General features: G+C 49.4%; 1 protein-coding gene across 1 annotated transcript in view; it reads right to left on the reverse strand.

The window, feature by feature from the left end:
• LOC144596517 (spermatogenesis-associated protein 7 homolog) overlaps positions 1–15,658 on the reverse strand; it is an 87,943-nt gene that overhangs the window by 43,590 nt on the left and 28,695 nt on the right. Inside the window, exon 5 of the mRNA XM_078404905.1 lies at positions 6,941–7,059. Coding sequence (XP_078261031.1) covers positions 6,941–7,059 — 119 coding nt within the window. The remainder of the gene's footprint in view (positions 1–6,940; positions 7,060–15,658) is intronic.

Here is a 15,658-nt window from a genome sequence, read left to right on the forward strand (position 1 = left end):
CACGTAGTGATGTCAAACGATAATGTGCAACCCGGTCCTGCCGCCCTCGTGCAACCCGGTCCTGCCGCCCTCGGTCCTGCCGACCTCGAGGCCGTCTCCCTCAAACTCCCGACCCTGTGGACCGAAGAGCCTGAGGTCTGGTTTCAGCAGGCAGAGGCACAGTTTGCTGTGCGAGGGGTAACCGTCGACTTGACGAAGTACTTTTATGTCGTCGGCGCCCTGGACCAGGCGACAGCAAGGCGAGTAAAGCCTTACCTTAATGACCCCCCCGCGGATGACAAATATAAGGGCCTTAAAGAACTCCTTATCAGGAGGTTCGGCCTCAGCGACGCCGAGAGGGCAACTCGCGTTATGAGCCAGGGGGGGCTCGGGGACCGACGGCCGTCGGCCCTCCTGGAGGACATGCTCGCCCTTATGGGCAACCACCCGCCCTGTTTTTTATTCAAGCAGGCCTACCTGCGGCAGCTCCCGGTCGACCTCCGTTCTCAGCTCGCTGAGGATCCCTTCACCGACACGCAGCGGCTGGGCGAGCGCGCTGATCAAATCTGGATGTCCTGTCGGGAGGACCTGGCAGCACTAGCCGTCTTTTCCGCGGCATCGGAAGGCCAACAGCAAGCTGGGGCCGCCGTCGACCCCGTTTCAGGGCGACCCCCGCGGCGAAATCCGGCCGCCATCGGGCACCCCGGTGCCGGCACGCCCTTCTCGCACGTCCCGCCGACAATTCAGCCAGACGCCACCAGAGGTCGCTGGTGGTCGGCCCAAGCAGCACCACCTCCAATACCGCTGGAGACCACCGGAGGTCGCTGGTGGGCATCCCAGTCTGCACCACCACCGGACACCAGCAAAAGCGGCTGGTGCTATTATCACCGTCGTTGGGGACCGAACGCCAAGCAATGTCGCCTACCCTGTGCCTTTCCGGGAAACGCGAGGGCCGGCCGTCAGTGATCCCTTCGGCGGCCGGCCAGATCCATCGTGTGTTCGCCCGGGATCGCCGCACCGGGGGTCGGTTCCTCGTCGACACTGGAGCAGAGGTGAGCTTCCTACCTCCTTCCACCGCCGATATCCATACGGGCAAACGCGGTCCCCTCCTCACTGCGGCGAACGGTAGCCCCATCAACACTTACGGGGTCTGCCAGCTCGCCCTTAACTTCGGCGACAGCTGGTTCACGTGGCGGTTCATCATTGCTGATGTTTCCCAGCCGCTGCTGGGCGCCGACTTCCTGCGGGCGCATTCCATGCTCGTGGATGTCAGGCGGCAGCGCCTGATGCACTCCAGCACGCTGAGGCCGGTCTCCCCCAACGTCAGACACCTGTCGTCCGTGGATGCGACGTACGCGCGCATCCTGGCGGACTTCCCGGACATTGTGGAAACCCACTTCTCCTCCTCCGCTCCCAAGGACGGGGTGCAACATCACATCCCCACCACCGGGCCACCCGTGCACGCCCGAGCGCGGCGTCTCGCTCCAGACAAGCTCCGTCTAGCTCGAGAGGAGTTTCGTCAGATGGAGTCAATGGGCATCGTGCGCCCTTCCGATAGCCCGTGGGCGTCACCACTCCACTTGGTCCCCAAGGCGGACGGGGGTTGGCGACCGTGCGGGGACTATCGGCGCTTAAATGACGCGACCGTTCCCGACAGGTACCCAGTTCCGCACATCCAGGACTTTAATGCCCACCTGGCCGGAGCATCCGTGTTCTCCAAGGTGGACCTTGTGCGTGGATATAATCAAATCCCGGTCCACCCTGATGACATCCCCAAGACTGCCATCATCACCCCGTTCGGCCTATTTGAGTTCCTACGGATGCCGTTCGGGTTGAAGAACGCCGCACAGGCCTTCCAACGGCTTATGGACTGTGTGTGCCGTGGCCTGGAATTCGTCTTTGTGTACTTGGACGACGTACTCGTGGCCAGCCGCTCGAAGCAGGAGCACTGCACCCACCTCCGCCAGCTGTGTAAACGCCTCAGCGAGTACGGGTTGTCAATCAATACTTCCAAGTGCCGTTTTGGGGTGACGGCCATCGATTTCCTCGGCCATCGGGTGACCCCACAAGGGGTGGTACCTCTTCCGGAAAGGGTCGAAGCTGTCCGCCGTTTCCCCCGACCGACCACTGTCAAGGGCCTGCAGGAATTCGTTGGGATGGTCTGTTCTATCACCGCTTCCTGCCGTCGGTGGCCAGAACTATGCGCCCACTCTTCCACCTCATGGCTGGTCGCCGCAAGGAGGTCGAGTGGGACGACGAAGCAGGAGCGGCCTTTGAGCAGGCTAAGGAGGCCCTAGCCAGGGCCACGATGCTCGTCCAACCTAAGGAGGATGCCCCAACCGCCCTGACCGTGGACGCTTCTGAGGTGGCGGTCGGTGCGGTGCTAGAGCAGCACATCGACGGGTGTTGGCGGCCACTCGCCTTCTTTAGCAGGCACCTCAGCGGGGCCCAACGGCATTACAGCGCGTTCGACCGGGAGCTCCTCGCCCTCTATCTCGCGGTACGCCACTTTCGGTACTTCCTAGAGGGGAGACCCTTCACCGCGTTCACAGACCACAAGCCACTCACCTTTGCGTTCGCCAAGGTTTCGGATCCGTGGTCTGCGCGGCAACAGAGACAATTGGCTTATGTGTCGGAATACACCACCTCAATTCGGTTCGTGGAGGGAAAAAACAACAGGGTGGCCGACGCCCTGTCTAGACCCGCGATCCACGCCGTCCTACAAATGGCCGGGGGGATCGACTATTCCGCCCTAGCAGCCGCACAGCTGGGGGACGAGGAGATGACCGCCTATCGTACAGCCGTGTCCGGCCTGCAGCTGGAGTCAAGTCAAGTCAAGTCAATTTATTTGTATAGCACATTTAAAAACAACCCACATTGACCAAAGTGCTGCACATCTGACTAGGAAAAAAAAAAGAAACATACAGTGGCAGGCAGCCAAACACAACGGCGCGGCCATCTTGAACAAAATGTTAATTCAATCACCCACAGTCCAACAATGATCACCCATAGTCCAACAATAAAAGCACTAAACAGGCACCCAAATTACCCAACCCCAAAAACCCCCCAAAACACAGTCCAACAATAGAAGCATTAAATAGGCATTCAAATTACACAACCCCAAAACCCCCCAAAACACAGTCCAACAATAAAAGCATCAAACAGGCACTCAAACCACCCAACCCCAAAAACACACAAAAAAGAAACATCCATCAAAGAAACATCCATCACAGTGAGTCTCCTCCAGTCCTCTCTCTCCTCACTGTGATGGAAGGCCACAATGTCTTTCCCTTCTCCTGCTGTCCTCGCCCGCAGTCAGGTTGTTGTGGTTGCAGGCCGCACCGGACGGTCCACAGCGGGCCAAGCCCAAGGCGCGTCGCAGCCGCTCCCGCAGCCGCTCCCGCAGCCGCTCCCGCAGCCTCCGAAGACGGCCGGCTCCGCCGATGATAAGTCCGATCCGGGGCGGGCGAACACGCTGCTGCCGCTGTTGTTGCACGTCGGGGCGGTCGTGGCTCCCGACATTGAAGCCCCCGCCCAGTAGAGAAATATCCCGCGGCCTATCTTAGGCCGCGCCGGATGGTGAAATGTGCGCGCCCCAAGCCCCGCGACCCGGGGCGGGCGAACCCGCTGCCGCTGCTGGAGCTCCCGATGTCGGCATCCACGCGGCCCGAGCCTAAGGCGAGTCGCAGCTGCTCCCGCAGCCTCCGAAGACGGCCGGCTCCGCTGATGGTGAGTCTGGTCCGCGGGCTCTGCGAACCAGAGCCCTGGAGGCCGCCAGCTCCAGGAGTTGGGCCGATGGTAGGCCGCAGCAGGAACGGAGACACGGCCCAGAAAACAAAGGTCGGGTCTCCGTTCTGAAGGGACACATATTTACAGTGTTACAGTTTTCCCCTCCCCCCCACATACACACACAGTACACAAACACAAAAACGCCACATCACAACTACAATTAAGACCAAAAAAAACCAACAAAAACACAAAGACAAATGGACCGCAAGTGAGCGGCAGCTGCTAGGGCAGTGCCGCCATTTTGTCTGTGGCCCCGGGGATACAACACTGTTGTGCGACACCTCCACTGGCCTGCCTCGGCCCATCGTCCCTGTCGTCTGGCATCGCAGGGTATTCGAGGTGCTCCACGGGCTGTCTCACCCCTCCATTCGGGCGACGGTGGCCCTTGTATCCTCCCGTTTCATGTGGCACGGGCTGCGTAAGCAGGTCGCACACTGGGCACGCACCTGCATCCCGTGCCAAACTTCAAAAATCCAGCGACACGTGCGTGCGCCTCTGCAAGAGTTTCGTGTCCCTCGGCAGCGCTTCGACCACATTCATGTGGACATCGTGGGGCCGCTGCCGCCGTCCCGGGGCATGACCCACCTCTTCACTGTGGTAGATCGCTTCACGCGGTGGCCGGAGGCCATTCCGCTGGCAGACACCTCGACGGCCACCTGTGCACGGGCCTTGGCGGCGCACTGGATCGCCCGGTTCGGGGTGCCACTGGACATTACATCCGACCGGGGGCCACAGTTCACTTCGGAACTGTGGTCGGCCATGGCAAGACTCTTGGGTGTCAGCCTACACCACACTACGGCGTACCATCCACAGTCGAACGGGTTGGTGGAACGCTTTCAACGCCAGCTGAAAGCTGCCCTGAAGGCTCGGCTCACGGGCCCAGACTGGGTGGACGCCCTGCCGTGGGTTTTGCTGGGGATCCGCACCGCACCCAAGGAGGACTTGGCCTCCTCCTCCGCCGAGTTGGTGTACGGGGCCCCCTTGACGGTTCCCGGGGAGTTCATCCCACCAGCGCAGGGTCGAGTGGAGCAGCCTTCTGACGCCCTGCAACGTCTTTGGCAGACGGTGGGCAGGCTGGCACCTGTGCCCACGTCACGTCATGGGACATTCCAGCCACACGTCCCTGCCGCTCTGGAGGACTGCCAGTTTGTGTTCCTGCGCAGGGACGCACACCGATCACTTCTCCAGCGGCTGTACGAGGGCCCCTTCCGGGTCCTGCAACACGGCTCGGCCACATTCGTTCTGGACATGGGGGGTCGCAGAGAGACTGTTTCGGTCGCACGGCTGAAGCCGGCACACGTGGACATTGATCGGCCGGTGCCGGTTGCACAGCCCCGCCCGCGCGGTCGCCCCCCGTCCAAGCTACCCCCTCTAGTGTCTGCTACGACCCCTCCACCTGTCGGTCAGTCGCCGGTCCCTGCGCCGGTCATGGTGCGCACCCGGGCTGGTCGCCTCGTGCGCCCTCCTGTCCATTTTGTACCTCCGGTTCTTGGGGGGGGTCCTGTGGCGGATCAGGCCACTCCTTGGGTCAGCCCCCTCGTTACGTGACGGACAGGCGAAAGGGGTTAAAAGCCAGACCAAGGGAAGGCGTATCTTATCCCTAGGAGAACTACGCTGTGGGCAGGAGCTCACAGCCTAATAAAAGAATCTTACTAAACACTGCCTGGCGTCTTGCCTTTTCTCTGGCCTCCGCCAGGCCACTACAGGACGTCCTTTTAGGAAGGGGATGAAGAGGAATTTCTTTAGTCAGAGGGTGGTGAATTTGTGGAATTCTTTGCCACAGAAGGCTGTGGAGGCCGTCAATGGGTATTTTTTTAGGCAGAGATAGATAGATAGATTCTTGATTAATACAGGTGTCAGAGGTTATGGGGAGAAGGCAGGAGAATGGGGTTAGGAGGGAGAGATAGTTCAACCATGATTGAATGGCGGAGTAGACTTGATTGAGCCGAATAGCCTAATTCTGCTCCTATCACTTATGACCTTATTACAACAATTAATCCACTAAAAAGAATGCTTTCTGTAAAGTGCTTTGTGGCCTCCAGGGGTTATACAAGGTGCTGCAACAGTGCATGTGTTTCTCTTTAACAATGTATACAAGAAAGAATATGAGGTTAAAAGCGGAAACATTGGAAAATACTGAGATTCTGCAATCTTTGAACTAGACAATAATTACTTCATTTAACAAATCCTAATGGTTCTCATCTGGCACTGAGTTGGTGGATGCAGCAGATGTTCCCGAGAGGAGTGAAAAAGAAGTAAATAGACAGTGATGAATGTCTTGAGATTGGCTGATCAAACATATTTGTGCATATGAATGTCAGAAAATTGTTTCTTTCATTGCCTAGTGGGACATCTGAGTGAAAGTGTGACAGATTTTAATGATCTTGGCAAATGGTGATTTATGTTACATTCACAATGTATAAAGAACAAGAAACTCAAGTTCCCAGATCTGAAACATTCACTGTTCTCTTTCCATAGATGTTGTCTGGTCTGTTGAGTTTTTTTCAGCATTTTCTGTTTTTTATTTTATATAAAGTACAATAAGCGATCTCGGATGGACCCCAGGTTACCTAAAGACCACTACAGCCTCCCAGTTACATCAAATATTTCCCCCCTTTCAATGTTATGCCTCCCAAGATCAGCTCAGCGTGCTTTGGAATAGTTATGTCCAGAGGTAATAAATGAACCAGAAGTGGGTGGACTGAGACAGGGACAGAGCCAGGTAATGTTAGAGGAAAATTTAGCTGGGAATATGGTCATCAATCTAGCTTATCAATCTACTTTCAGACTGGTGAAGCAATCGCCTGTATTGTCAGCAGGCTTGCTTGTTGGACATGGATCAAGTGACAATTATATTGTTTAGGAGAGTCAATTTAATTTACTTCCAAGTTAAATGGTAGCAACAGCAGAATTAATACAATGGACAGCTGCATTTTACAAAGAGCAAAGCAATCTTAGCAAAGTATCAATAAGTGTGATAATTTGGAGATAGAAGCAAATCTGAAGAAGGGCTCGACCTGAAACGTCACCCATTCCTTCTCTCCAGAGATGCTGCCTGTCCCGCTGAGTTACTCCCGCATTTTGTGTCTATCTTCATTATTAACAGATCTCTTGGAAAAAACACATTAAAAAACATAGTAAAGATATCACAATTATATAGAGTGTTACTTACTCTGCATGTTGGTGGTGAGACAGACGTGGTATTCATTTGAGGTGATGAATGGTGTAGAATTTTCTTCTGATACTTTTTTACTGCTTTGTTAAGCTTCACCCTTTTCTGCTGATCACTGTCTACACAATCAGAATAATTTCATTCTAATCTTGTTCCTCAGCAAACATTGGCAGCAGCTTAATCAATGAGTTAAATAAACCACTGTGTTTTACAACGTGCAAGTAATCCTTGATGTCACCTCAAAAATCAAAGAAACAGGAAATGCTGGGTCTGAAATTAAAACAGCAAATTATGGAAACTCGGCAGGTCAGGCAGCATCTGTGGTAAGAGAAAATCTGCACTGATTCTTAGTAGTTAATTAAAATTTAGAATATACCATGACAACAAACCCTGGGGCCAAGGTCTTGCCCTACTCCGGATGTTTTGTACTATTGTCTTGTTTTCTACACAGTCTTTTTTCTTTTCACTGTCTTCGAGAATTAATATGTAATTTATTTATAACATGCATAATTCACATGATGTCTGAGCCTGTGTATCTGCAAAACTGCTGCATGCAAGATTTTCTTTATACCCCTGTACCTCAATGCACTTATGCATTTGACAATATTTGACTTGGCTTGTTTTGAAAACACTGTGACCATGAAGTTAATTAAACATGCAATGTTCTGATTTGGCATTGGATGTGCAATTGTTGCTCCTGTGATGGCAACTTCAGTCTTTTCCAATGAGGTCCTTTCTGCTTGCCGTCACTTCAGGGAGTGGGGTTGAATGATCTTGACGCAAACCAACAGAGAGATTTCCAAACGTATTTTCAGTTTAATTAGTTAGTCGTTTATTGAGGTCTGTATCTCCCCAAGAATTCAACTCTCGTCGCAGGTCTGGTAAGAACTGTATCTCGCCATACTCCCCATGAATGACCCCTCCCATCTCTGCATCTCCAGATATACTCCTTAATTCCTGCTCCTCCCAGTCCATAATGCCTATATATGTATTCATCTCACAACAGCCCCCTAGTCCACAATAATACAGCAAGATATCCAGAGAAAATAATCAATCAATCTATCTATCTATCTATCTATCTATCTATCTATCTATCTATCTATCTATCTATCTATCTATCTATCTATCTATCTATCTATCTATCTATCTATCTATCTATCTATCTATCTATCTATCCTATTCTATCTATCCTATTCTATCTATCCTATTCTATCTATCCTATTCTATCATATTCTATCTATCCTATTCTATCTATCCTATTCTATCTATCCTATTCTATCTATCCTATTTTATCTATCCTATTCTATCTATTCTATTCTAAAAAAGTTGGTTTGTTTGTGTGTATATGTTTATGTGTGTACCATGCCCTCTACACAGCCAAAGCGGTACATGACAGCGTGACAATTTTAGGCCCACCCTACTCACCATTCCCCCATGAATAAACCCACTTTTGTTACTTAAAAAAAAAAGTTACGTAATGAAAAAAGTTACGTCCTGGCATGCCCCGTGCCTGACTTTCCTCCTGTGGTGCAGCCCGGCAGCAGAGGATCCACAAGATGGCTGTCTCCACCGCTCCCCGCCAATCGCAACTGAGCAGTAGGAGAGGCTTCGGCTCCACGCCAGGCCCGCAGGAGAAATGGGGCCGAGGTCAGTGCCTTCTCCCTTTCCACTCTCACCCACCAACGGCCCCGGGAGACGCTCCCCGCCCGGCAACAGGTCCAAGCCGTCGCTGCCATTCCCCGCCACTCACCGCAGATCGCAGCCAAGCTGCAGGAGATGCTTCGGCTCCACGCCCAGCCTGCAGGAGAGGCCCGCAGGAGAAATGGGGCCGAAGTCAGTGCCTTTTCCCTGCCCCCCTTGCCCGCCCATGGCCACGGGGGCAATCACCACCCGGCAACAGGTCCAAGGTTGAGCTGAGGGGGAGGGAGGGGTGTAGGGTGGGGGGAGGGGTGAAGGGAATGGGGAGGGGGGAGAGGGAGGGGAGGGGAGGGGAGGGAGGGGGAGGGATGAAGGGGATGGGGAGAGTGGGAGAGGGGAAGGGGGCAGGGGAGGGGGAGGCGAGGGGTGAAGGGGATGGGTGAAGTGGATGAGGGAGGGGAGGGGGGAGTGGGGGGAGAGGGAGGGGAGAGGGGTTGAGGGGGTGCTGCACCAATGCAGGAGAGGTTTGGACCCAATGGTCCACTTGGTCTAGTAATATGCTAAAACAGCCAGCACAAACACAAATGGCTCCTAATTGTTCTACATATATAATGTTCTACATACCGACTCCTAATTGTTCTACGTATATAATGAAACAATTACTAATAAACATTAAAAGGAGCTATAAATGTTACACATAATCAAAAAAGAAGTATGCACTATATGTTGGCATCCAATCTACTTTAATGATTCTTCAATCTTTAAGGCCACCAGTCTTCGTTCTTGGATTAGAGGCAAGTATTCTTGTATCCACCGTTTCCAGAAGAGATCTGCCACATATTTTACTTGTCTCCATTTGCATTTAATGTATAGATCTTCCTTTACAAAGAGCCCAGGTGGTAGTATTGGCTTGGGGTTCAGTAGAAGAAGATGGTTTGGTGTGAGTGCTTCCAGGTCTATTGGATCATCAGAACTCTTAGTAATGGGTCGATCATTTTAAATTGCTTCAGCTCCACAAATTAATGTTTGCAATCCTTCATCGTCCAGAACATGTTGGTGAAGAACAGAGCGCAGCACATTTTGAACCATGCGGATCAATCGTTCCCAAACACCGCCGTGATGGGATCCAGCTGGAGGGTTAAAGTACCACCTTATCCCTTGCTGAAGCATAGCATCCTGGATCTTATCCTGATTCAAGTCATTGAATGCTTCTCTCAATTCTCTTTCCGCTCTGATAAAATTTGTGCCATTGTCTGATCTTAAAGATGAAACTTGACCTTGTCGATAAATGAATCTTCGTAATGCATTGATGCAAGTGTCAAGTGTATGCGCATCTTCAAGATGTACTGCCCTGCTTGCCATACAGGTGAAGATTACACCATACCTTTTAACAAAACTTTGTCCTCTTTTGATCTCTATAGGTCCAAAGTAGTCTACTCCTACATCTGTAAAAGAAGGCTTGTCTGGTAGAATTCTCACCAGAGGCAAATCTGCCATCTTTTGTTCCCATCTCTTCCCCGCTGTCGTTTGCACACAACGCAATCTGTTATGATTTTTCTTGCAATGGAGTTAGCTTTGATAATCCAGTATCTTTTACGGAAACGAGACAGCATATGACCGAGCTGTTCATGGATATGTCATAACAGTAGTGTTGATATGTGAAGGTCCTTTGAGAGAATAATAGGATGTTTAGCCTCTTCAGGCATCACTAGTCTATTCAGGCGACTGTCTAATCTCAGAAGTCCATCATTCAGCACCGGATCCAGTTTGTACAAATGACTGCTTCTTTTGATTGTATCACCACCACCTTCTAGTGCTGATAGTTCTTCTTTGAATATTTGTCTTTGACTGAAAGAGATGATTGTGCTTTCTGCTTGGGAAAGATCTTCAGGACATAAACATTGTCCGCGGAGTGTTGCTTTAAAGGCTTGCATCTCCTTTTCAACCTTCTCTTTCAGTTTGGCAGGATCTTTTTCAAGGCTACTCACAGCAGTTTGAATTTTCTTTCTCTTTCGAGTCAGCTGCAAGAGTGTTGTCTTTACTTTAAGAAGCCAAGCTACGACAGTCTTCAGAATCCTCCACGATGAGAAATAGGCGATCAGAGAGTTTGTGGAGTTCAATGGATCCTTGACAATAACGTTCATTGTAATGTCTTGCTTGATTTCTGGATCATTAGCAGAGATTGCAGATTCCAAGTGAGATTTTGGCCATTAAGTCTGACTTACAGTGAAACTCTGGTCCTTTGATCCATCTTTTACAGCTTAAGAAACGATCTGCTGTTAGTCCTCTAGAGGCTTCATCTGCAGGACTTTCCTTTGTGCTAACATATCTCCATTGTGATGCATCAGTAGCATTCCTTACAAAAGAGATTCTGTTTGCTACAAATGTTTGAAAGCATTTAGTTTCATTGTTGTACTTAAGCACCGTTGTGCTATCGGTCCAGAAGATGGATTTGTCCAGTTGAAGCTGTAATTCTTTTTGCAGCATTATGTCAACTCTGACAGCTAGGACTGCAGCTGTAAGCTCCATTCTGGGAATCGTCATTTGTTTTAATGGTGCCACTCTGGATTTTCCCATTATGAATGCAACATGCACCTCTTTGCTATCGTTTTCCAATCTTATATATGAAACAGTCCCATAGCCTATTTCGCTGGCGTCTGAAAAGTGGTGCATATCTGATTTGACCAAAGTTTGTGGGCTTCATGCACCAGTCCACTTTAAACTCTGCAATCTTGTTGAGATCTGCTAGCCATCCTGTCCATCGCTGAGAGAAGGTTTGGGGAATGTTTTCATCCCAACCAAGTTTTTCCTCGCAGAGCTCCTGCATAATCAGCTTGGCTGGCAGAGTAAATGGTTCTACACATCCTAAAGGGTCGTATATAGAGCCGACCACAGATAAGATGCCACGTCTAGTGTATGGTCATTCCTGTGCAGCAATTCTGAACTTGAACACATCTGTTTCAATGCACCAATGCAATCCCAGTGCTCTTTCCATTGGCAGATTGTCTTTGGTCAAGTCCAACTCCTTGATCGCTTTGATTCTGTTTTCTTGAGGAATGGATGCCAATACAGCACGGCTGTTGCTGATCCATTTTGACACCACTTGACAGATTGCAGTCAGGTCTTTTACCATCTGAACTGCTTCCTGTTCCGAAGGCATGTATTTTGAACAATCATCTACGTAGAAGCTGTTTTTCACTGTGTTTGTCAACTCTGCTGGAAAGCGAGCTTTGTTATCTTCAGCAGTTTTCCTTAATGCAAAGTTTGCACAACTTGGTGATGACACGGCTCCAAAAAGATGTATTCAACAAGATCTTGCTGCACATCACCATTGGGCCACCACAAATAATATCGCAGATAATCAATATGCTTTTTTGATACCTTGACCTGATGAAACATTGCTTTGATCTCAGCCATCAAAGCAACCGGTTCGTGTCTGAATCTGATGAGAACTCCAATAAGTGAGTTGGTTAGGTCTGGACCCCACCGCAGTTGGCAGTTAAGTGATGTTCCTTTGGAAGACTGCTCCACAGTCAAAGACCACCCTTAAAGTTCCTTTCTTTGAGTGATACACCCCGTGGTGAGAAATGTACCAGAGTTTTCCATCACTTCGATTTAGCTGGTCTACTGGTACCCTTTCAATATAACCATTGTCAATCATTTCTGTTAGGAAAGATGTATATCTATCTATCTATCTATATCTATCTATCTATATCTATATCTATATAATACTAAAACTCTGCGGTCCAACATTCCGTATGTATGTATGTATATGTGTATGTACGGAAGATTACTTACAAACCCTACTCCTCCTAGACGGTACACCAAAGCGCTACGATTTTTGTACCGCCGTATTCACCATTAACCTGGGCAACTATTGTAAGTACTTTCGTTCAAATTGAAGCTACCTTTTTAAAGCTAGAGAGATATTAAAGTTTAAATTTTCATTTCTAACCCTTTTCTTCAAGGGGCTACATTTGTTTCCAAAAGTTTACAGAAAAGGATTTAGTTTTCAGCAAGGATTTAGTTTTCAGCTTGTGACGGCGGCTACATTGTTTCGAAAAGCTTCCAAGAAGTCTTTTTTGTTATTGCAAGTCAAGTCAAGTCAAGTCAAGTCACTTTTATTTGTATAGCACATTTAAAAACAACCCACGTTGACCAAAGTACTGCACATCTGATTAGGAAAAAAACCCAAAACATCTGATTAGGAAAAAAAAAAAAAAAAGAAGGCTATAGTGGTCACTTGACATACACAGATCAGGAGGACAGAGTAAGAGTGGGGCTGGGGGAGGAGAGAATGGGGGGTGTGGGGACGGGCCCAACGGGCCCTCCCCAACGGGCACACTTGGAGAGTAAGAGTGGGGCTGGGGGAGGAGAGAATGGGGGGTGTGGGGACGGGCCCAACGGGCCCTCTTTTCCGGGCCCAACGGGCACACTTGGAGAGTAAGAGTGGGGCTGGGGGAGTGAGAATGGGGGGTGTGGGGACGGGCCCAACGGGCCCTCTTTTCTAGTCTATATAATACTAAAACTCTGCGGTCCAACATTCCGTATGTATGTATGTATATGTGTATGTACGGAAGATTACTTACAAACCCTACTCCTCCTAGACGGTACACCAAAGCGCTACGATTTTTGTACCGCCGTATTCACCATTAACCTGGGCAACTATTGTAAGTACTTTCGTTCAAATTGAAGCTACCTTTTTAAAGCTAGAGAGATATTAAAGTTTAAATTTTCATTTCTAACCCTTTTCTTCAAGGGGCTACATTTGTTTCCAAAAGTTTACAGAAAAGGATTTAGTTTTCAGCAAGGATTTAGTTTTCAGCTTGTGACGGCGGCTACATTGTTTCGAAAAGCTTCCAAGAAGTCTTTTTTGTTATTGCAAGTCAAGTCAAGTCAAGTCAAGTCACTTTTATTTGTATAGCACATTTAAAAACAACCCACGTTGACCAAAGTACTGCACATCTGATTAGGAAAAAAACCCAAAACATCTGATTAGGAAAAAAAAAAAAAAAAGAAGGCTATAGTGGTCACTTGACATACACAGATCAGGAGGACAGAGTAAGAGTGGGGCTGGGGGAGGAGAGAATGGGGGGTGTGGGGACGGGCCCAACGGGCCCTCCCCAACGGGCACACTTGGAGAGTAAGAGTGGGGCTGGGGGAGGAGAGAATGGGGGGTGTGGGGACGGGCCCAACGGGCCCTCTTTTCCGGGCCCAACGGGCACACTTGGAGAGTAAGAGTGGGGCTGGGGGAGTGAGAATGGGGGGTGTGGGGACGGGCCCAACGGGCCCTCTTTTCTAGTATAATACTAAAACTCTGCGGTCCAACATTCCGTATGTATGTATGTATATGTGTATGTACGGAAGTTTAACTTACAAACCCTACTCCTCCAAGACGGTACACCAAAGCGCTACGATTTTTGTACCGCCGTATTCACAATTAACCTGGGCAACTATTGTAAGTACTTTCGTTCAAATTGAAGCTACCTTTTTAAAGCTAGAGAGATATTAAACTTTAAATTTTCATTTCAAAGTTTAAATTTTCATTTCTAACCCTTTTCTTCAAGGGGCTACATTTGTTTCAAAAAGTTTACAGAAAAGCATTTAGTTTTCAGCAAGGATTTAGTTTTCAGCTTGTGACGGCTACATTGTTTCGAAAAGCTTCCAAGAAGTCTTTTTTGTTATTGCAAGTCAAGTCAAGTCAAGTCAAGTCACTTTTATTTGTATAGCACATTTAAAAACAACCCACGTTGACCAAAGTACTGCACATCTGATTAGGAAAAAAACCCAAAACATCTTGGAGAGTAAGAGTGGGGCTGGGGGAGGAGAGAATGGGGGGTGTGGGGACGGGCCCAACGGGCCCTCCCCAACGGGCACACTTGGAGAGTAAGGGTGGGGCTGGGGGAGGAGAGAATGGGGGGTGTGGGGACGGGCCCAACGGGCCCTCTTTTCTAGTTCATCATAAAACTTCTCATTCTTGCTGAGCTTGCGTTTTAAGCTTTGAATGCGTTGCTCTGCATTTGGCATGCTGGCATTTTCTTGCTTGAAAGGTAAATCTAGACAATAATGTCCATCTGTCATCCTTGCTGAACGATTCATAATGTCCAACTCTGGACATTTCTCTGTCTCCTTGCTGGTTCTTTCACTGAAGTCACGATTGGATTGTTTGACCAGTAGCTCCTCTAGGTTTGCAATGGATATTTGATTGACAGCAGCAGCAGGGCAGCCATTTACATCCCTGCTGTCGTTGTCTCTTATATTTTCATATTTCATATTTCAGATACAGCGCGGAAACAGGCCTTTTCGGCCCACTAAGTCCGCGCCGCCCAGCGATCCCCGCACATTAACACTATCCTACACACACTAGGGACAATTTTTACATTTACCCAGTCAATTAACCTACATACCTGTACGTCTTTGGAGTGTGGGAGGAAACCGAAGATCTCGGAGAAAACCCACGCAGGTCACGGAGAGAACGTACAAACTCCTTACAGTACAGCACCCGTAGTCAGGATCGAACCCGAGTCTCCGGCGCTGCATTCGCTGTAAAGCAGCAACTCTACCGTTGCGCCACCGTGCCGCCTTCAGGGGACCATTGATAACCCATCCCGGTAAGGTTTTCACACCGTATGGTCCATCCCCTTGGCTGTTGACCAGCTTTGAAGCATTTGTCCTGATGATTAGGTCAATGCTAGAGCCTATTTCAGGAATCTTGATATCCTTCAAGTAAGGCCATTGTTTCAGGTCTTCTTGTCTTGGAATGTTTAGCTGAGAAACAGGCATGGTCTTATGTATGAACACATCCGATAGTTGAATAAAATTATCTTTGTCCAGCCTAGATATTTCCAAACCTGAGATAAGACGACTGGTCACATGGAACGCAAGAGAATTTTTGTCTTTGGTCCTGCAATGTTCAGCCTTCCCATTTCTGTGCAGAAGGTAGATGAACTTCCATGATCCAAAAATGCGTATGTTTGCAACACTGTACTCCCCTTGTGGCTCTTTACTTGTACTGGTGCAATGGAGAAGATGCAGGTTTCATCACCGGCCCCAATATGCCCACACATTTGAAATGGGAGA

This window comes from Rhinoraja longicauda, chromosome 9, assembly GCF_053455715.1.
Source record: "Rhinoraja longicauda isolate Sanriku21f chromosome 9, sRhiLon1.1, whole genome shotgun sequence".
In the NCBI taxonomy this organism is placed as follows: Eukaryota; Metazoa; Chordata; class Chondrichthyes; order Rajiformes; family Arhynchobatidae; genus Rhinoraja; species Rhinoraja longicauda.